General features: G+C 38.0%; 1 protein-coding gene across 2 annotated transcripts; it reads left to right on the top strand.

The window, feature by feature from the left end:
- The first annotated feature begins 1,075 nt into the window (after nucleotides 1–1,075).
- On the top strand, nucleotides 1,076–20,363 carry LOC127454799 (casein kinase II subunit alpha'-like). Of its 2 annotated transcripts, XM_051722221.1 has the most exons (12): nucleotides 1,076–2,046; nucleotides 5,500–5,611; nucleotides 6,526–6,627; nucleotides 7,497–7,547; nucleotides 7,668–7,727; nucleotides 7,812–7,895; nucleotides 8,012–8,122; nucleotides 9,504–9,605; nucleotides 9,694–9,794; nucleotides 10,206–10,354; nucleotides 19,649–19,736; nucleotides 19,828–20,363. In XM_051722221.1, the coding sequence occupies exons 1-11, from the start codon at nucleotides 1,946–1,948 to the stop codon at nucleotides 19,720–19,722; spliced, it is 1,047 nt and encodes a 348-aa protein (XP_051578181.1). In that variant the 5' UTR covers nucleotides 1,076–1,945; the 3' UTR covers nucleotides 19,723–19,736; nucleotides 19,828–20,363. The 2 variants fall into 2 exon arrangements, with proteins under 2 accessions (XP_051578181.1, XP_051578187.1); XM_051722227.1 differs by lacking the exons at nucleotides 19,649–19,736; nucleotides 19,828–20,363 and adding an exon at nucleotides 12,630–13,327.
- The last annotated feature ends 1,641 nt before the right edge of the window (nucleotides 20,364–22,004 follow it).

Here is a 22,004-nt window from a genome sequence, read left to right as displayed (position 1 = left end):
GTCTGTCCCGTATATATCATAAAGGTTTGGAACAAAAATAGAGTGCATAAATGATGACATCATTTTCATTTTGTGGTTTTAAGTCCATACTAAAACATTAAACATTATCTATAAGCAGTTGCTAACAAATTAACAGTACAACAATTTCAAAAATTAAAGAAAATAAAATAAAAAGTAAGAGTAATGTGTGCATATGTGTTGTTTCAATGTTTGATGTATTTTGCTGCATATAAACATTCAATAAAAAATAAAAAATAAAATAAAATAAAAAGTATGAGTAATATGTACATATGTGTTGTTTCAATGTTTGATGTATGTTGCTGCATATAAACATTCAATAAAAAATAAAAAATAAAATAAAATAAAAAGTATGAGTAATATGTACATATGTGTTGTTTCAATGTTTGATGTATGTTGCTGCATATAATCATTCAATAAAAAATAAAGAAATAAAAAGTAAGAGTAATATGTACATTTGTGTTGTTTCAGTGTTTGATGTATGTTGCTGCATATAATCATTCAATAAAAAATAAAGAAATAAAAAGTAAGAGTAATATGTACATTTGTGCTGTTTCAATGTTTGATGTATGTTGCTGCATATAAACATTCAATTAAAAATAAAAATAAAATAAAAAGTACGAGTAATATGTACATATGTGTTGTTTCAATGTTTGATGTATGTTGCTGCATATAAACATTCAATAAAAAATAAAATAAAAAGTAAGAGTAATATGTACATATGTGTTGTTTCAATGTTTGATGTATGTTGCTGCATATAAACATTCAATTAAAAATAAAAATAAAAATAAAATAAAAAGTACGAGTAATATGTACATATGTGTTGTTTCAATGTTTGATGTATGTTGCTGCATATAAACATTCAATAAAAAATACAATAAAAAGTAAGAGTAATATGTACATATGTGTTGTTTCAATGTTTGATGTATGTTGCTGCATATAAACATTCAATTAAAAATTAAAAATACAATTAAATAAAATTAAGAGTATTATTGTAGAATGCGAGTCCGAATGTAGCCTTTTATTTTGAAAATTGATTACAGGAAGTGTACTCGGTACTTCCGGGAGCTCCATCTAAGCGATTGAAAAATCGACGAGAGCGCAATAAGGGCTTGATTTCCGCCTCCCGGTCAACAGACCCCTCGATCTCGCACTCGATTTGATTCCCGAGATCGCTGCTTGGAATCCGCACGCACCGATCGCAAATCAGCCTGAAATCTGGAGTCGTTTGTGTGGAAGTCGTAGAGGCCAATTAAAGCCCTCCGTCGCCATCGCTAGCCTAGCTAGCGCTCCTGTCCGGTGGGAATGATGTGAAAGTCAGAAATGATCGTTAGAATAAACCGCGATGATCAGAATCTGTTCCGTTACAGACACCGAGTCAATCGATCAACCTGACAGCTCGGCTGGTGTACGGGGGTTTTCTCGTTAATTTCCGTTTTCACCGCGTAGCAACATCATATTCGGGGGGCTTGACAGCTCTGAGCTTCAGTTGAAAATATTTAATTTAGGTTTTTTATTTTCTGGCATTATTGTTCGAATAAATGCGCATATTTCTATTCGTAAATAAAAAGCTATCTATTTTAAGCTTATTGTATTTATTTGACAATTCGAACACGTTTAATTAGACTGCCTCAAACGGAATCATGAAATCGTGACTTTTATTTGTAATAAACTGGCGGTCCGTCGAGAAATAAACACATTTTTGCGCAGTTTTGGACGTCCGCTGGTTTTTGCTTTGGCTTTGAGTGTCGCGAGCATCAGCGCGAGGTCATGCGAGCCGCTGCCAAGCAGCTGTCAATCAAGATTGCGCACACGAGATCGCATTGAACCGTCATTCTACTACAGTATTTCACAACAGAAGCGTTCGACTTCTAATTTCTGTCGCGTAGAGAGACTCGTAGTAGCAGGTGGATTGGCCGAGCCCGCCATGCCCGGTCCAGTGACCAGCAAAGCACGGGTGTATGCTGATGCCAACACTTTGAAGAGCAAGGAATACTGGGATTATGAAGCACATGTGCCTAGCTGGAGGTAAAGAGATTTTTGTGCATGAATATTCTTTCAAATAATTACTGTGATGGAAATACCATGGTACTTTGACATATACTGCACCGTGGAACTGGTTTAGATTGACATTCATGTACCATGGTATTTACATGAATACCATGGTACTACCATAGTACATGTCCAAAACTCCATGTTAACATGTCCAAAAGCATGGTATTACTAATGGAACCTTGCCATAAAACATGGGACAAAAAAAAACAAAACAAACGTAGCACGTCCAAAAATGGCATTACCATGAAACCATACCCAAAAAACGTGGTATTACCATGCTGTCATGTCCAAAAATTGTATTAACATGGAACCATGCTAAAAAACAAAAAAAAAAAAAAAAAAAAAAAAACATAGTATTGCCATCATACATGCCCAAAGAAAAATAATATTACCATAGTATTTGTCCAAAAAATGATATTACCAAGGAACCATGCCCAAAAACATGGTATTACCATAGTACATATGTCAAAAAAATAAATCATAGTACCACAGAACATATGGGGGGAATAAAATCTTGGCATTACCATGGTTGTGTAGGGAAGAGGCGAGAGAGTCAGGATCCAAACGCAGAAATTTTAATTAGAAACAGAATACAACTCTGAGGGAATCTTATGAAGGTAACACAAACATAACAGCAGTATGCTGGTTAAAGCACTACATAGAAACATCCCAACAAGGACCGACAAAGGAACCAGAAACAAGAGGTTCATATATACACAAGGGCTAACAAGATGACGAGGAACACCTGTGATACAGTTAGGGCTGGAACTGAAGACAATGGAGGGAAACAAATGAACTTTCAAACTAAGAGAACTTGTAAAAGGGGGGAGGGGGGGTGAACATAAATGACGTGACATGATAGAACCCCCCTCCTTATAGGGTGGCTCCTGAAGCCCAAAAAAGATAAAATGACAAGTCCAGGGCGGAGCCAGTGGCCAGGGAAGTGGCTCCAGGAAGGGAGCGGGGTCCAGAGGTCTGGGAGGAGGCCTGAGCTGCGGAACAGGGCCCGACAAGGCAGAGTAGTATGTTGGAATCTCGGGGCAGGGCCGCTGGAGTTGCAGAAGGTGGAGACTCAGGGACGGAGCCGCAGAGGGCAGAGCTGCTAGGATGGAGCCTCAGGAGGCGGAGCAGGCAGAGCCGCAGTAGGCTCAAGGAATTGAGTCTTAGGAGGCAGAGCCACAGGAGGAGGAGTGGGTCTAAGAAGGAACGGGCAAAGCCGCTGGAGAAGGAGCAAGCGGAGCCACAGTAGGCTCAGGGAATTGAGTAACAGGAGCCAGAGCCACAGGAGGAGCGGGCAGAGCCGCTGGAGGAGGAGCAAGCGGAGCCGCAGTAGGCTCAGGGAATTGAGTAACAGGAGCCAGAGCCACAGGAGGAGCGGGCAGAGCCGCTGGAGGAGGAGTCTCAGAAGAAGGCGTGGGCGGAGCCGTGGAAGGCTTGGGGGGTTCGGGTGTCAAGGCGGCCTTGAACTCTTGCGCTAGCTCTGGGCCAGACAAGGCTTCAAATGCTAGCTCCGGGATGGCAGAGGCTTCAGGGACTGGCTCGTTGACCATGGCAGGCGTGGGCGCTGGTTCGTTGACCATGGCAGGCATGGGCGCTGGTTCGTTGACTGTTGGCGCTGGCAGCAGCAGGGGAACCGTCTCTGTCGACGGGATCTCCCAGACCACCGGAGTGGAGAGCAGAGGGACCGCCGGAAACACCAGAGCTGAGAGCAGAAGGTCTGCCCTTATGATTTCGGAAAGAAAGTCTTGGAGACAGACGATCGCAGTCCAAAGGGACCAGTTTCCTCACTTGGCTATTGAGTCCCAACCAAAACATAGTTCTGAGGGATCTCTCATAACAGTTCAATTGGGCTGCCAGATTCCAGAATTTGAGGCAGTACTCCACTGCAGAAGTGGACCCTTGGGAAAGCTGCTCAATCTGTTCTGCTGGATCCATATTAGGTTGGTCGTTTTGTCAGGGTTGTGTAGGGAAGAGGCGAGAGTCAGGATCCAAACGCAGAACTTTTAATTATAAACAAACAGGAGAATACCATTCTGAAGGAATCTTATGAAGAAGGTAACACGAACATAACAGCAGTATGCTAGTTAAGAAAGCACTACATAAAAAAACATATCAACAAGGACCGACAAAGGATCCAGGAACAAGAGGGCATATATACACAAGGGCTAACAAGATGATGAGGAACACCTGTGATACAATTAAGGCAAGGAACTGAAGACAATGGAAATTTCAAACTAAGAGTCATTGTAAATTTCAAATTAAGAGTCCTTGGGGGGAAAACATAGTGACGTGACAGAGGTATTGTCCAAAAATGGTAATGGAACCATACTCAAAAAATATAGTATCGTCATCATACATGTCCAAAGAAACATGGTAGTACCATTGTATCATGTCCAAAAATGATATTACCATGGAAAAACATGGTATTACCACATTACATATGGAAAAAATCATGGTATTACTATGGTACTGTCCAAAAATGGCATTACCAAGGAACCATGTCCAAAAACATGGTATTACCATTGTATATGTCCAAAAAACATGGTAATCCCATGGTATCATGTTCAAAAATGATATTACCCTGGAACTATGCCTAAAAAACATGATATTATCACATTACAAATGAAAAACATGGTATTACCATGCTATCATGTCCAAAAATATCATCACCATGGAACTAAGCCTAAAAATATGGTATTACCATAGTACATGTCCAAAAAAACATAATATTGCCCAAAAATGTTATTACCATGGAACCATGCTAAAAACAAAAAAACAAAAAACATAGTATTGCCATCATACATGCCCAAAGGAACATGATTGTACCATGGTATCATGTTCAAAAATGGTATTACCATGGAACCGTGCTCAAAAAACCTAGTATTGCCATCATACATGTCCAAAGAAACATGGTAGTACCACATTACATATGGAAAAAATCATGGTATTACTATGGTACTGTCCAAAAATGGCATTACCAAGGAACCATGTCCAAAAACATGGTATTACCATTGTATATGTCCAAAAAACATGGTAATCCCATGGTATCATGTTCAAAAATGATATTACCCTGGAACTATGCCTAAAAAACATGGTATTACCACATTACATATGAAAAAAATCATGGTATTTTCCAAAAATTGTATTACCAAGGAACCATGCCCAAAAAACATGGTATTACCATATTACATGTCCAAAAAAACATGGTACTACCATGGTATCATGTCCAAAAATGATATTACTGTGGAACCATGCCCAAAAAACATGGTATTGCTATCATACATGTCCAAAGAAACATGGTAGTACCATGGTACTTTTTGTTATTTATTTTGTTAGTGTCTGGATAAACCATTTGCTCTCTCTCTCTCTCTTTCTTTCTCTCTCTCTCTCGCTCTTTCTCTCTTTCTCCCTTTCTCTCTAACTCAGCAACCAGGATGACTACCAACTTGTACGAAAGCTTGGAAGAGGCAAATATAGTGAAGTGTTCGAGGCCATCAACATTAACAGCAATGACAGAGTAGTTGTTAAAATACTGAAGGTAACAATGTTTGCTCTCTCATTTGACTGAACTGTGAACATCAGGTAGAAGCTTGCTCTTACAGTTTTTCTGAATTGCTAAAACACATTTCTTGAAAGCTTCACCCATTTTCTCACAACTTTAAACACAAAACCAAATCTTCAAGCTACATTCACAAAACCCCTGACTCTTCTGGCAAAATAAAACAGTCGCCTCAAAACCATTTCATCTGTGCTCAGAATCAAACAATGCTTTCAGATCATACACATAGCAAGTCAATATATAAACACTACAGAGCATTCATTAGACACTACATCAGAAAATGGAGAACACAGCGTCCAGGGCATGTATTTATAGAAACAAATGTTTATTGTATATAGTAAGCGCATTTTACAATTACTGTCAAAAAAGTATAGTAATCACAACTTACAGTAGTACACTGAATATATTGTATACTGTAAGTACTGCATGTTATACAGTATTGAATGTCTGTATATTCAGCACTTGCATTCTGTAAAAATACAGTAGTCCAACTGCAAAACCCCAGAGAACAAAGAACACTTAATAACACATTACAGTACACTAACTCAAAAATGTTGTGCAACTGCTTAATCAAAGTCAATGAGAGATTAATTCTGCCTCAGCATCACATTTTCACATCATTAGAAACGAGTGTGAACAATTTTGAGTCGTTGTGTGTAAACAATGACAACTGTGTTATAGTTGTGTTAACTTTTGCTGCCTGTGTTTACTGTTTTGCAACACAAGTGCATCACAGTGCAAAATGTGTTTTAGTGAGTGAGAATGTGTTTAGAGTTTTGCACAAAGAGTGATTGATTCGACAAATGGGTTTAGGCCACTGAGCATTTGGTTCAGAGAATGGGTTTAGTGTTTTAGCAATTCAGAAAAACTGTAATATTTCTCCTCTTTTGTAGCCTGTTAAGAAGAAGAAGATTAAGCGTGAAATCAAAATTCTGGAGAACTTGAAGGGGGGGACCAACATCATTCGTCTTGTAGACACAGTGAAGGACCCTGTGGTAAGTTTTGCTCTTAAGTAAGTTTTACAAATTGACTATATAACAAGGATGATTAATGGTCATGTCTAGATGACACATCTCAAATGCATGTCTTAGGGGTCATTCACATAAAACGCATTCTTGTGTCCAAAAACAGCTAGACTGTGTGCAACGGAATGGAACAGAACACAGAGGTCTCAAGACTCATTTTTTCTCCCTCCCCTTTTCTCCCCAATTTGGAATGCCCAATTCCCAATGCGCTTTAAGTCCTCATGGTGGCGGAGGACAAATCTCAATTGCCCCCACGTCTGAGACTGTCAATCCACGCATCTTATCACGTGGCTTGTTGAGCGCGTTACCGTGGAGACGTAGCGCGTGTGGAGGCTCATGCTATTCTCTGCGGCATCCACGCACAACTCGCCACGCCCCAACGAGAGCGAGAACCACACATTATAGCGACCACAAAGAGGTTACCCCATGTACCCTCCCCCAGGCCAATTTGGTTGCTTAGGAGACCTGGCTGGAGTCACTCAGCACACCCTGGATTCGAACTCGCGACTCCAGGGGTGGTAATCAGCGTCAGTACTCGCTGAGCTACCCAGGCCCAAATATATAATTATTGAGATATATATTGAATATCGCCAATAGGCTGAAAAATATCAAGATATAATTTTTGCAGTAAATGCAAGTCCTGCACGTTTTGGAACAACTTGTGCGTGAGTAAATAATGACAGAATTTTCATTTTTGGATGAACTATACTTTTGATAATATACATTCCATCGTAAATTTTATTGGATGTTTTTTGTATTTTTATTTAAAAGAATTCATACAGATCTTACTAATATTTAATTTATAGAATTAAAATAGTGTTTTCTTTTTCATTCCACAGTCTAGAACACCTGCTCTTGTGTTCGACTACATCAACAACACTGATTTCAAGGTACCAGTTTTATCAAGCTTGATAAACATGTCTTCATGTTGCTTTAGGACTGTGGCTTTAAACATGCAGTATTTTTGAAGGAACAATTAATATCTTTCATTCTGTTGTTCTGATTTTTAGGACCTCTATCAGAGACTAACAGATTTTGATATCCGATTTTATTTGTATGAACTTCTAAAGGTAAGCACACTGTGTTGTAACTGAAATAAGATTACAGATTTATTTTCATTAGGATGGTGTTTTAAGTGTCTTCTTTCTTTGCAGGCTCTGGACTACTCTCACAGCATGGGCGTCATGCATCGTGATGTCAAACCTCATAATGTCATGATAGACCACCAAATGAGAAAGGTAAAGTCAATGAACAGTATTGTGGATTAGTTTTTGTCATTAGATGTGGGCCTTGCCATTGGCTCCAAATCAATATGGAAGTGACCTGAAAATATGTTTGTTTGTTTGTTGTATAGTTGCGGCTTATAGATTGGGGTCTTGCTGAGTTTTACCACCCTGCACAGGAATACAACGTAAGGGTCGCCTCAAGGTCATATAAGGGACCAGAGTTGCTGGTTGACTATCAGGTATGCATTTGTACTATATATATATTATTAGATTGGATCGGGAAAGGGCTGAACGATTTGGACAAAAACTCTAATTACGATTATTTAAAAAAAATTGTGATTGCGATTTGAACTACGATCTGATAAACATAAAAAAAGTAATTCTGTTTAACCAAAATCAAACCATGTTTTGCCCATGCTCTACTGCCGACCAGAAATACTGTTATAGAAAGTGTAATTCACACTTGAGTACTCTTAAAAAGAACCAAACTAAATAAATAAATAAATAAAACTGTGGAACACAGAGGGGGAAAAAAAACCCCATCACAATCACATTGCATCTGTCCGCTGGATTCATTTTTTTTGTCCATTTTGTGAAAGGGTCAGCCCACTTTTCATCATTATTTTTTTTTTAATCCAGTCAATGTGATTATAATATTATTGTAATATAATAAATATATATAAATAAAAAATATGTTAAGAAATTATTATAGAAATATATTATTATTGTATTATAATAATACTAATAAGTATTATTATAACTATTATTATTAAATAGTAATTTATTTCTTAACATTTTTAACTTGCTCCTGGTATTGCTGTGTTAAACCCTCAAGCCTTTATTTTGGCGGAAGCTTTTATTTTGGCTGAGTTTAGTTTTTTTGTAGTTCAGTTGACAACAGCCTTTTAATGCAGTGAAATGCTCTCATCTCCCTTTCTGTCCACAAAATAAAGTTATTTTATATTTGTATAGTAAATGGTGGTGGCAAAACATGCAAAATGCAAATGTGCAATAAAAGTAAATCTAGGGCGATTTAAATATAATGCGCTCTGCACAAGTCAGCACACCAAACCGAACTCAGAGCACACCTGTCACTCAGGGCACCAGATAGATAGATGTTTGACTTTCTTTCTTCTGTTGAACACAAACAAAGATTTTTCAAAGAATATTTCAGCTTTGTAGGTCCATACAATACAAGTGAATGGGGTCCAAAACTTTGAAGCTCCAGAAAGCACATAAAGGCAGCATAAAAGTAATCAAGACTCCAGTGGTGAAATCCATGTCTTCAGAAGTGATATGATAGGTGTGGGTGAGAAACAGATCAATATTTACGTCCTATTTCGCTGTAAATTTTCCTCCCTTTCCAGTAGATGGCGATATGCACAAAGAATGCAAATCGGCAAAAACAAAAGAAAAAGAATGTGAAAGTGAAAGTGGAGATTGATAGTAAAAAGGACTTAAATATTGATCTGTTTCTCACCCACACCTATCATAAGTTGTGTAATAAGCTATAATAATAAAGGTAATCTTATTTAACAATCTTATTATAGTTAAAATCAATTACAGGATAAGGCCATATCCTATTGAATATTGCAGTTAAATCTCCAAATTGTTTTGCAGATGTATGATTACAGTCTGGACATGTGGAGCTTAGGCTGCATGTTGGCCAGTATGATCTTCCAGAAAGAGCCATTTTTCCATGGTCAAGACAACTATGACCAGGTATGACAAGTCATGCATGCTTATATTAAAATAATTACAATACGTTAAAACGTTCAGAACATGCTTACAAAAAAATTGTTTCCCAAAGCTGGTCCGAATTGCAAAAGTCCTTGGAACAGATGAGCTCTTCAGCTACCTGAACAAGTATCACATTGAGTTGGACACACGCTTCAAAGATCTGCTTGGCCAGTGAGTCTTTTTATTATTATTATTATTATTATTATTATTATTACTATTATTATTATGGCTGTTATGTTAACAGGTTGTATGTTGAATTGTACAAAAACTTCAAAACAATTACTAGTGGTAGATACATGGACGTTTTGGTCAATAAGATATCTGATAATATGATGGTTGATATTATAAAGCTATACTGTTTTGCTTGCTTTAAAAAACAATGTTTACTTTAGTGCCCCAATCTAAAATGTAACTTTTCAAATAAAGGCATCAAAACGTTTTATGTAACAGTAGAACAATCTGATTTTCGTTATTAGAAAATGCTAATATCGGCTGATACAGATATGATCACTGTATATTGTATGTATATTGTGACTTCAAAATGCTGGACTGTTTTAATTTAGAAATGTAAAACCTCTTTAGGCAGACACGAAAGCGCTGGGAGAACTTTGTTCAGCCAGAGAATCAGCACTTGGTGAGTCCAGAGGCTTTGGACTTGCTGGATAAACTCCTGCGCTACGATCATCAACAGAGACTGACCGCCCAAGAGGCCATGGAGCACCCCTACTTCTGTGAGTCAACGTTCATTATTTACTCTGATTCTTCAAGTCTCATTCTTAAATCTGCATGTCATTTGTTTACAATTATTCCTTTTGTAGACTGTAGTTGGATTGAGAAGGATAGACCAATATCGAAATTTTGACTGATACTGATTAGGGCTGTACAATTAATCGAAATAAAACCGAAATCGCGAAATGACCTTCATAGGGCTGCGATTTAATAAAATAAATAATTGGTCTGCTCGCTTCAAAGTTTATTTGCACTACTCTGTCCAGTCAATATTAAGTTAGAGCATTATTACAGTGTTTTCAGAGCGGTTTTGTGCTCCAAAACTCCATCTCATGCTTAGAGTAACAGAAGTGCTCAGAGTTCGCTTACGTTTGCTTACGTGTGCTAAGCGCTTTATATACAATCAGTTGGCACGTCCTGCGTGAAGCGGTTTTTATTATCATCTGCGGTAACAGCATCTCAGTCTCCACCAATGGAATATTTTGTATTTTTTTTTAATTATTCAACCAACCAACAGTATTTTTGACAGCAAAAACTAGGCAACAACTAATGTATTACCAACAGGGAAATTCAGTTAACAGTGACATTGAGCTGAAAGCTTACACATAACCAGTTTTGACAGAGCTGCGGATAAAAAGTTACATGATTTAAATTGCTTTGTTTCTCTATTTATATATTTATTTGTTTGTGAGTGAATTGAATTGAAAAAAGGTCTCAGTTTGGTTCTTTTTAAGAGGACTCAAGTGTGAAAACCCCAGTAGCCTTTTGGCAGTTGAACATGTGAAAAACATTACCATTTTTTTGTAATTGCAGTTCAAATTGCAGACGCAATATTTTTCAAAATAATCACAATCCTTTCCTTTACTTGTAAAACTTAACAAAAAGTACTGTTCAATAAAGAGTAAAATGATCCATCGGGGATGGAGTGTGACTAAAAATCCAGCAGAGGGCAATGGTGACACCAGAATAGAAATAATAATTATTCTGCCCAACCACAATTATGTTAGATACATATACTTGTACACAGTCTCTGTTTACATACATTTTAAGTATTTTGAATTAATATTGTAGGTTTTAAAATAGGATGGCCACTGATTACATGTCCCTAAACTATTTTCCAAAATATGTGTATGTTTATCCAGTAAAACAATGTTTGCCATAGAATAAATTTACTTCAGACACGAAATCAGACATTGCATTTGGCATCATCAGGAGGACTTTCAAATATCAGGACCGTTAGCATTATTAAACATTATATTCTGCATTAATTATACAGTTTTATACAGTGCATTCATCATGCTGGGCAAATTTACTCTCGCACTTAAAAGTCTCATGCTGATGCTCACTGTACATGAGGAGGAGAAACCAAAACACTTTTAAAAACATGAAAAGCTGCACAACTGATCACATTGATGCGATCGGTTTGATTGATGCGGATGTACGAGCTCGCTTACTCATTAAAGTTTAACGGAGACTCGCTTGTGGTAAAAACAAATTGTTTCGCTAAATACGCAGAAATACGTGCTTGATTTTGAATTCACAACATGTATACATTATAAAACATCGAAATTAGCAGTAAAACGTAAGTGATGCGCTGGAGAGAAACAACTCTCGCGTATCAGACAGCACAATCAATCTGTCAACGTGGGCTACCTGATGCAACAACCGGCCCTCATTAAACATGCATATTATGATCTTCTTTGAAGTGTTTATAAAGTGCTCTCGTGCGCTGGACAACTTGGATCATGTTTTTTCCGCTTCAACTTGTTTCCGTTGTTTTTCAAACGAGATTCAAAATGCAAACCATTTTCACTGGACTGTCAAGTGACGTCACTGACGGAGCTTCTCCATGCTTACCGCAAACGTCCAACTAATCGATTAGTTGTTGCAGCCCTACACTCAATAGTTTGATAATGTCTAAATATATATCCAATTGCATAACTTGTGTTAAACTTTAGAATTACTACAGCATAGAACACTGCAGCCATCTACTGGCTATTATTGTCATAACATGATTTTCAAGTCATGTTATTTTTCTTCACCAAATGGCAGCAATCTGCCCCCAATACATGAGACATTTTCATATTTTCTTTGTTTCCAGTAGGGATAGGGCGATATGTCGCAAACCACAAAAATGACGTACCATATCGTAGCATAACTCAATATTTCAAAATTTGCAACATTGTTTTCTGTCCATGTGATCATAAATGTCAGATATCATAATCTCTCTATCATTTGTTTTTACCCCAACTGCCCTCTTTTCTACACTGTTAACAGGGTTCACACAAGGTCCTTCAAGTGCTTGAATTTAGCTTTTAGAAATGTAAGAACTGGAATACCTGGAAAATTGCCTTGTTTTGATAAAGTGCTTGAGATTAAAGTGGAACGTTTCCTCCGTGTAATGTGTGTCCATCAAAGATGAGATCCTGCACTCCACTTTCACTGAATAATGTGTTTTCATATCCTTTCTGTTCTTTACAGTCAGATAAAAATGTAAACAGAAATATTCATTTAATCTCACACAGCATGGATGTGTTAAAGAAACAGAGAGATTCTCGTTGATGTTCGCTGAACCGGAAATTTGAGCCGCTGTGAATCCTTAAAGTGACAGTAACCTTTTTAGCATTTCTTATACAAATGAATATAAACTCAGTGTTATTACTTGTAAATTGTGCACATTATTTAAAACAGTGATAGCTCATATCATTATTATATATACAATTTCATGATATAATATTAATTAATGTAGAAGTAAAATTTTGATTATAATAATGATGAAAAACAAATTATTAAAATATAAATATACACTTTCATATACTTTTTTCAGGACAGGTTTTGTTCAGTTCTATTTCTTGTTCTGCACCTGATCAGCCTGAATGCAGCCCACTATTTTTGAAAGTGTATTTGTTTGTGATTGTTTCTTATAGAGAAAGGTATATGAGCAAATCTTATTATTTAAACTATATATTGTGTATTAAAGTGCTTTATTTTGATGAGAAATTATAATGTGCATTTTACTCAGAAAATAAAAAATGTTCTGTAATATTTGGTCTTTTAAGTGTTATTATATCAAATCGAGATTATATCGAACCGTGAACCTCATATCTTATAACAAACCGAATCATGAGAACCATATCGTCCCATCCCTAGTTTCAAGTAGGTTTTTACTGTAGTGAAGTTACATAAATTTGCTTATTTGTATATGCAAATGAATAGTGAAATTGAGTAATTTATATAGAAATAACATCTAAAATAAATAAATAAATAAATGTTTTATTGTTTTAACTTTAGGGAGATTTTTTTTATTTTTTATTTTTTATCATTTCTTTAAAAAAACAAAACAAACAAAACAAAAAAAACAGTTACACCTGTACTGTTTATGGTAAAAAATGACCACAAACAGTATAGTGGTCCATCAGAATAAAAACTTCCCAATATGTGCCTCATGCCAGAAACCATTTTCTGTTAATCATATTAGATTGAACTCTGGTTTTTCTAATCCTCTGAGAAATGTGTTTTTTTATGCTGATGTCCTTAAAATGATTTTGAACAAAGTAAGACCAGAATCAGTTTTAGAGCTTTTATTGATCGATCTTAAACATTTTATATAGGGCTTTAGTGCGATTAATTATTTGAAAAATAACATGTTAAAAATAGTGCAATTTATCATGCCCCCGGACTGTAATAAGGAATTTTCCTACCGTGGGAACATGTTTTTACGATCATAAGTCATCAGGGGGCAGTTAGCACAACTCCAGCTGTACAGGGAATGTGCAGCTGTACAGGCAACAAACCACATTTATTACTGACAGTACAAGATGAGGATGCATTGGATGAAGCACAACTCTGAATGCAGAGGTCTCCAGACATGTTTTCTAACTTTCAAACTACGTTTAGCATGACACAGTGTCCTGAAAACGCGTTATGGCATGACACAACCAAAGTGAGACGCTCCAAAAGCATCCATCTGATGCATGTATACATAGACGCATCCTTAGGAAAGCCCTAATGATATGTCTACGTCAGACAGATTAACATTTTTAAAAGAAAAATGTTTTGTGGATTGTTTGCCAATGACAGGCTTAATATGTTCAGTAATATGGATATAAACATTATATTGCCTTCTAAAGCCACTTTTTATTCAGCCACTTATTATTGCCTGATCAATGCTTTACTCGTCTGCCACAATAATGTAATGTATTTTAATTATCTGAATTATATATATGAATAATTGTTTAATCATATATTGAATAATTTTTATTTGGGGGGCCTTTCTCTGCAAATGTTGACATATCAGAATCAGAATGAGCTTTATTGCCAAGTATGCTTACACATACAAGGAATTTGTCTTGGTGACTGGAGCTTCCAGAGTACAACAATACAAAAACAATACAAAAACAGCAGCAAGACATAGATAATAATAAAAAATAAAAAATAATTATACACATACGTACAGACACACACATACACACATACACATGGGTAGTGCAAATCTAATACAATCTGTTATGTACAGTACAAATACAAATCTGTTATGTACAGTGCAAATTATTATTATTTTTTATTTATTGTATTTTTTTCAGAGGAATGAAATGGCAGAAGAGGTTGGATGTGTTGGATAAATATAAGAAAGACTAAACAGTGTATTGCACATAGTTATTGCTCAATGGGGCAATTTAACCGTTCATGAGATGGATAGCCTGAGGGAAAAACTGTTCCTGTGCCTGACGGTTCTGGTGCTCAGAGCTTTGAAGCGTCGGCCAGAAGGCAACAGTTCAAAAAGGTAATGGGCTGGGTGAATGGCATCCAGAGTGATTTTTCCAGCCTTTTTCCTCACTCTGGAAGTGTATAGTTCTTGAAGGGGGGCAGGGGGCAACCAATAATCCTCTCAGCAGTCCGAACTGTCCTTTGTAGTCTTCTGATGTCTGATTTCGTAGCTGAACCAAACCAGACAGTTATTGAAGTGCAGAGGATAGACTCAGTAACTGCTGAGTAGAACTGTATCAGCAGCGCCTGTGGCAGGTTGAACTTCCTCAGCTGGCAAAGGAAGTACAACCTCTGCTGGGCCTTTTTCACAAGGGAGTCAATGTGTGTCTCCCACTTCGGGTCCTGAGAGATGGTAGTGCCCAGGAACCTGAATGATTCCACTGCTGCCACATCGCTGTTTAGAATGGAGAGGGGGGTCAGTGTTGGGGTGTTCCTCCTAAAGTCCACAATGATCTCCACCGTTTTGAGCGTGTTCAGCTCAAGATTGTTTTGACTGCACCAGACAGCCAGCTGTTCAACCTCCCTTCTGTATGCAGACTCATCGTCATCTCGGATGAGGCCGATGACAGTGGTGTCATCTGAAAACTTCAGGAGCTTGACAGAGGGGTCCTTGGCAATGCAGTCATTGGTGTAGAGGGAGAAGAGTAGTGGGGAGAGCACACATCCCTGGGGGGCACCAGTGCTGATTGTACAGGTGCTGGAAGTGAGTTTCCCCTGTCTCACAAGCTGCTGCCTGTCTGTCAGAAAGCTGGTAATCCACTGACAGATAGACACGGGAACAGAGAGTTGGTGTAATTTATTCTGGAGTATAGTTGGGTTGATGGTGTTGAAAGCCGAACTGAAGTCCACAAAAAGGATCCTTGCATATGTCCCTGGTCTGTTCAGATGTTGCAGGAAATGATGCAATCCAATGTTGACTGCATCCACAGACCTGTTTGCTCGATAAGCAAATTGAAGGGGATCTAGAAAGGGTCCAGTGATGTTCTTCAGGTTGGCCAACTCCAGTCTCTCAAATGATTTCATGACCACAGACATCAGGGCGACAGGTCTGTAGTCATTAAGTCCTGTGATTTTTGGTTTCTTTGGGACAGGGATAATGATTGAGCATTTGAAGCAGCATGGGACTTTACACTGCTCCATTGATCTATTGAAGATCTGTGTGAAGATGGGGGCCAGCTGGTTAGCACAGGATCTAAGACATGCAGGTGAGACACCATCTGGGCCTGAAGCCTTCCTCGTCTTTTGTTCCTGGCCTGATTGTACAAGACTTTATCCCCACCCCTGTAAGCATCCTCTTTGGCCTGACGAAGCTGCTGAGCTCTACTGTAAACCACGGTTTGTCATTGTTGAACTTTAAATAAGTCCTAGTAGGGATGCGCATATCCTCACAGAAACTGATATATGATGTAACAGTATCTGTGAGCTCGTCCAGGTCTGTGGCTGCAGCCTCAAAAACACTCCAATCCGTGCAATCGAAGCAGGCTTGTAGTTCCCGCTCTGCTTCATTGGTCCATCTCTTTACAGTCCTTACTACTGGCTTGGTTGATTTTAATTTCTGTCTGTAGGTTGAAGAAGATGAACCAGACAGGGATCAGAGAGTCCCAAAGCGTCTCTAGGGACAGAGCGATATGCATCCTTTATTGTTGTGTAGCAATGATCCAGTATATTTCTGTCTCTGGTGGGGCATGTGATGTGCTGTTTGTATTTGGGCAGTTCACGTGTGAGGTTTGCTTTGTTAAAATCCCCAAGAATAATAATATCTGAGTCCAGGTATTGTTTTTCCATGTCTGTGATTTGATCAGCCAGCTGTTGCGATATACACACTCACCAAAATAAACGAGGAAAACTCCCGCGGCGAGTAGAAAGTCTTACAGTTAATAAAGAGCGCTTCCAAATTAGGACAGCACATCCTCTTTAACATTGTTACATCTGTACACCAACTTTCATTGATATAAAAGCATGTTCCACCATCTCTTGTTTTCCCCGTTAACTCCGCAATGCGATCCGCTCTGAACAGCTGGAAGCCCGGCAGATGTAACGTGCTGTCCGGTATGGCTTCACTCAGCCAGGTTTCTGTGACGCACAAGGCAGCAGAGGTTGAAAAGTCCTTGTTTGTGCGGGTGAGGAGATGTAGTTCGTCCATTTTGTTAGGATGAGAGCGGAGATTCGCTAAGTGAATACTCGGCAGCGCTGTTCGAAATCCGTGCTGACGAGGTTTGACCAGCGCACCGGCTCGTCTCCCTCGCCTGCATCTCTTAAACAGCAGAGCTAAAATGTCTAGCAAAACGTCTGAATATTCAAAAACCGGGAAAAGATTGTCTGGTATATGCTGTCGAATGTTCAGCAGTTCGTCTCTGTTAAAACTGACTGGAAAAAGATTACTAAACACAGGACAAACAAACAAAAACAACAAAAGAACTGAGGAGCTCCACACCGAGGCTGCCATCCGCGGCGCCATCATGATGACATATGCGATTTAATCGTGATTAATCAGTATGTCATGTCATGGATTTGATTAAAAATATTAATTGATTCACAGCCCTAGTTTAGTTGTTTTACCAGTTTTTATATATTTTTACTTTGATTTCGCCATGAAAATAGCTATGAGTGTTCTAGTTTAGCTTTAAATAATCACACTTGTGTGAATAACTTCCTGCTTATGGCAAAAAATGATGCTTCAGAAAGATGAAAAAACGAAATGTAGCATCTCTGACATGTAAGAGACAGATGATAACTAAGTTTCCATCCAAGGATTTTTTGTGAAAAACGTTTTTAGCGCATCAAATTAAAGCTGATGGAATCGCTAAAATGTCGACATAATATATTTCCGTTTAACTCTAGCACATAAACTCTATGTCGATACTTCAAATGTCGCGAAAAACTGGTTTGGAAACACTTTTTGTCGAGAAAATTGGCATTAACGCAAAAATGTAGTGTCACATGACAGAATTTACCCCAATCGTTAGCCTGTGTTAATCATGATTAACCAATGAAAGCCAATTTATTGTACATGATTATGGATTGATCTGAATGGCATAAAGGTCTGATCACTGCAAACATGAAACTTCCAGGAGTGCCAACACCAATATCTCTCATGCACATGTCATCAACAAGTGCACGGAGAACAAATGAATGGCCACTCTTTGCGATAAATTTAACTGCGGTAGACATCCGTTTATTTATTAAAGTTGCTTTTCCACACCATTCAAAATAATAGACGGCAGTCATGGCAGTCCACAATACAAAAAACATATCATTTCTATGCACAAAGATGTTTTACATTTAAAATAAATACACAATACTAGGAGAAAAACATCAGTGTGCTTTTTTGAGACACTAACATATAGCTCAATTCTACAAAATTATTGTTGTTTACTTTTGAAAAAATGCCGGCAAAATTCCTTATATTAAATTAAATTAATTACCAAATGAAAAACGCATTAAGTTAAAAAAATAAATTACCAAACGAAAAAAACTATATTTTTAGACCTATATATGCCTTTTCTTTACACAAACTTAAATTAGCCGTACCCTGTTCGGCTGAATGACGTTTTCTACACTTCAAGACTATAAACTATCAGAACTATTTGTCCAATGCGGAGTTCACTTTCAGAAAACAAGCTTTTGAACCTTTTAAAACTTTTAAATATTTTAAATCTAACCCTCTTTACCTCTGAGTGCATTTGCTGAGCTTCTTCAGAAAATGTCAGTTGCATTATGACGCTAAAATTAATTTTAGATGATAACCAAGTTCAGTTGGTCATTAAACGTTGTGGGACAAATATACGGGACATAATGCAGTTGAGATGGCAATGCTTTAGATTAGATGATTGTTCAAAATAGCCTATTGAATATCAGGATTGTATCATATATGTAAACCCTGATATTACACAGCATCAGTTTTTCTTTAATAGCTGTGCACACAGCATATACACATGGATGGATGGTCCTTATACTGAGACTGAAAGTTTCCCCCACTTCTTGGTGCGGGTTGCCAGCTTGAACAGGGCAGTGACGATTCGCTTTCGGGTCGGAACCGGTGGCAACCTGCGATAGGAGCAACATCAGGACCAATATTACTGTCCTATCAGAAGGGAAACTGCTCCCTTTTGATTGCAATTCCTCGTCTTCTGATTGCTTTTATTTGTGAAATTAAAATGATAGTAAGCTATCTAATTTCAATGAATTGTCTCAATACTCTCCCCATTTTACCAAAACTTCGGAGGAAAAAAAATTTGGGACATCTGGTAGGCGAATTAGCGATAAACACACATTTCTGTATGGAAACGGCTTAAGGGCAGATTTCTTTTGCGATAAACCAAAACTTATGCGACAAAGTGTTTTTTTAGGCACGACTTCACCACGCACACCATTTTTATCGATAAAAGGCCATTTGAATGGAAATAGGCAGAAGACGGCAAATTTCGCAAAAGCTTTTTTACGCATTTTAACATTGTCAATAACAAAATAGCGCGAAAAGTGGATGGAAACTAGGCTAATTTGATGTGTCTGCATCGTTTTTTCTATAGATCCTGTGCTGAAGGGGCAGCCTCTGTCAAACTCGGAAGGCGCTCTGGCAATAAGCAGCTCAACCACAACATGATGAGCTAAAAACAGGTAAGAACAATGTTGCTTACAGTCTGTATATCAAATGTTTTCCGGCTGTCTAAAATGGTCATTTTAATATCATTTGTAATCTTTCTTCTAGGAAAACCTTTTTACCTCAACATGTCGTGCAGAGACATTCTGCCTTTCAGGTGTGAAGCTTCAGTTTGCTGGAGCACAAAGTTATTAAGCAACACAAGACATGTACAGAATGAACAGAACGGGCATCAGTCCCTCCCCTACATTCACTTTGTATTAGTGCTGCTTGCCACTGTTACCTAAGTACCAAACTGGTGTTCTGTTTTCTTCCCCTCCCATCCACCCTCTTTTAAGTTGAACATCTCAACATTTCTTTTTTGGATCAACACTGAATTAAGCTATGATATAATGACAGAGAAAGAATGCCTGCTCTTTCCTCATGACTCTCAGGCTATAGATGACTGACGGGGGCTCAGCGTCCTGGTTGCATTATGTACTGGAAGATTGTGTTGTTCAGTGACTTGCCCTGCTGATATGAGCTCAGATTATAAACTATAGTATTGTCAGGTGTGGAGGCTTTACTGCAATTTATTAAGAATTAAGATATATTAAATGAAACCGTTTTTAATCAGTTTGAATTTTTTTTTTTTTTTTTTTTTTAAGCACCATATTCAGCATAAGTTATCGGCTCATATGGAATCTGTGGACTTTTTTGCATTTTCTGTGATGATTTTTAGGGAAAATCTGCGGAATTCTGTAGAAGGGATTTAAAACATAGCAAAATGTATTACACGGACCTGAGAGTACTACACTCCTATTGGTAGCTAAAAGCATCATGAAATTAGCCAAAATATTTCCTAAACAAACATGCAAGGAATGGGGAATGCGTAGAACTTTTATGAATGGCAGATATCGCAATTCTGCATGCGCATATTCTGTCTGGGCCTGCTTATTAGTGATAATCAGCTGTGAATGAAAGGGAATAAACTATATTTATAAATTTATAATTACAGTGGTGTGAAAAAGTGTTTGCCCCCTTCCTGATTTCTTATTTTTTTGCATGTTTGTCACACTTAAATGTTTCAGATCATCAAACAAGTTTAAATATTAGTCAAAGATAACACAAGTAAACACAAAATGCAGTTTTTAAATGAAGGTTGTTATTATTAAGGGAAAACAAAATCCAAACCTACATGGCCCTGTGTGAAAAAGTGATTGCCCCCTAAACCTAATAACTGGTTGGGCCACCCTTAGCAGCAACAACTGCAATCAAGCGTTTGCGATAACTTGCAATGAGTCTTTTACAGCGCTGTGGAGGAATTTTGGCCCACTCATCTTAGCAGAATTGTTATAATTCAGCCACATTGGAGGGTTTTCGAGCATGAACTGCCTTTTTAAGGTCATGCCACAGCATCTCAATAGGATTCAGGTCAGGACTTTGACTAGGCCACTCCAAAGTCTTCATTTTGTTTTTCTTCAGCCATTCAGAGGTGGACTTGCTGGTGTGTTTTGGATCATTTTCCTGCTGCAGAACCCAAGTTCGCTTCAGCTTGAGGTCACGAACAGATGGCCGGACATTCTCCTTCAGGATTTTTTGGTAGACAGCAGAATTCATGGTTCCATTTATCACAGCAAGTCTTCCAGGTCCTGAAGCAGCAAAACAGCCCAAGACCATCACACTACCACCACCATATTTTACTGTTGGTATGATGTTCTTTTTCTGAAATGCGGTGTTACTTTTAAACCAGATGTAATGGGACACACACCTTCCAAAAAGTTCAACTTTTGTCTCGTCAATCCACAGAGTATTTTCCCAAAAGTCTTGGGGATCATCAAGATGTTTTCTGGCAAAAATGAGACGAGCCTTAATGTTCTTTTTGCTCAGCAGTGGTTTTCGTCTTGGAACTCTGCCATGCAGGCCATTTTTGCCCAGTCTCTTTCTTATGGTGGAGTCATGAACACTGACCTTAACTGAGGCAAGTGAGGCCTGCAGTTCTTTGGATGTTGTTGTGGGGTCTTTTGTGACCTCTTGGATGAGTCGTCGCTGCGCTCTTGGGGTAATTTTGGTTGGCCGGCCACTCCTGGGAAGGTTCACCACTGTTCCATGTTTTCGCCATTTGTGGATAATGGCTCTCACTGTGGTTCTCTGGAGTCCCAAAGCTTTAGAAATGGCTTTATAACCTTTTCCAGACTGATAGATCTCAATTACTTTCTTTCTCATTTGTTCCTGAATTTCTTTGGATCTCAGCATGATGTCTAGCTTTTGAAGATCTTTTGGTCTACTTCACTTTGTCAGGCAGG

Source organism: Myxocyprinus asiaticus, chromosome 2 (assembly GCF_019703515.2).
Source record: "Myxocyprinus asiaticus isolate MX2 ecotype Aquarium Trade chromosome 2, UBuf_Myxa_2, whole genome shotgun sequence".
NCBI classification, from domain to species: Eukaryota; Metazoa; Chordata; class Actinopteri; order Cypriniformes; family Catostomidae; genus Myxocyprinus; species Myxocyprinus asiaticus.
Note: the sequence above shows the minus strand (reverse complement) of the source record. Positions and strands in the feature narration are given on the sequence as shown.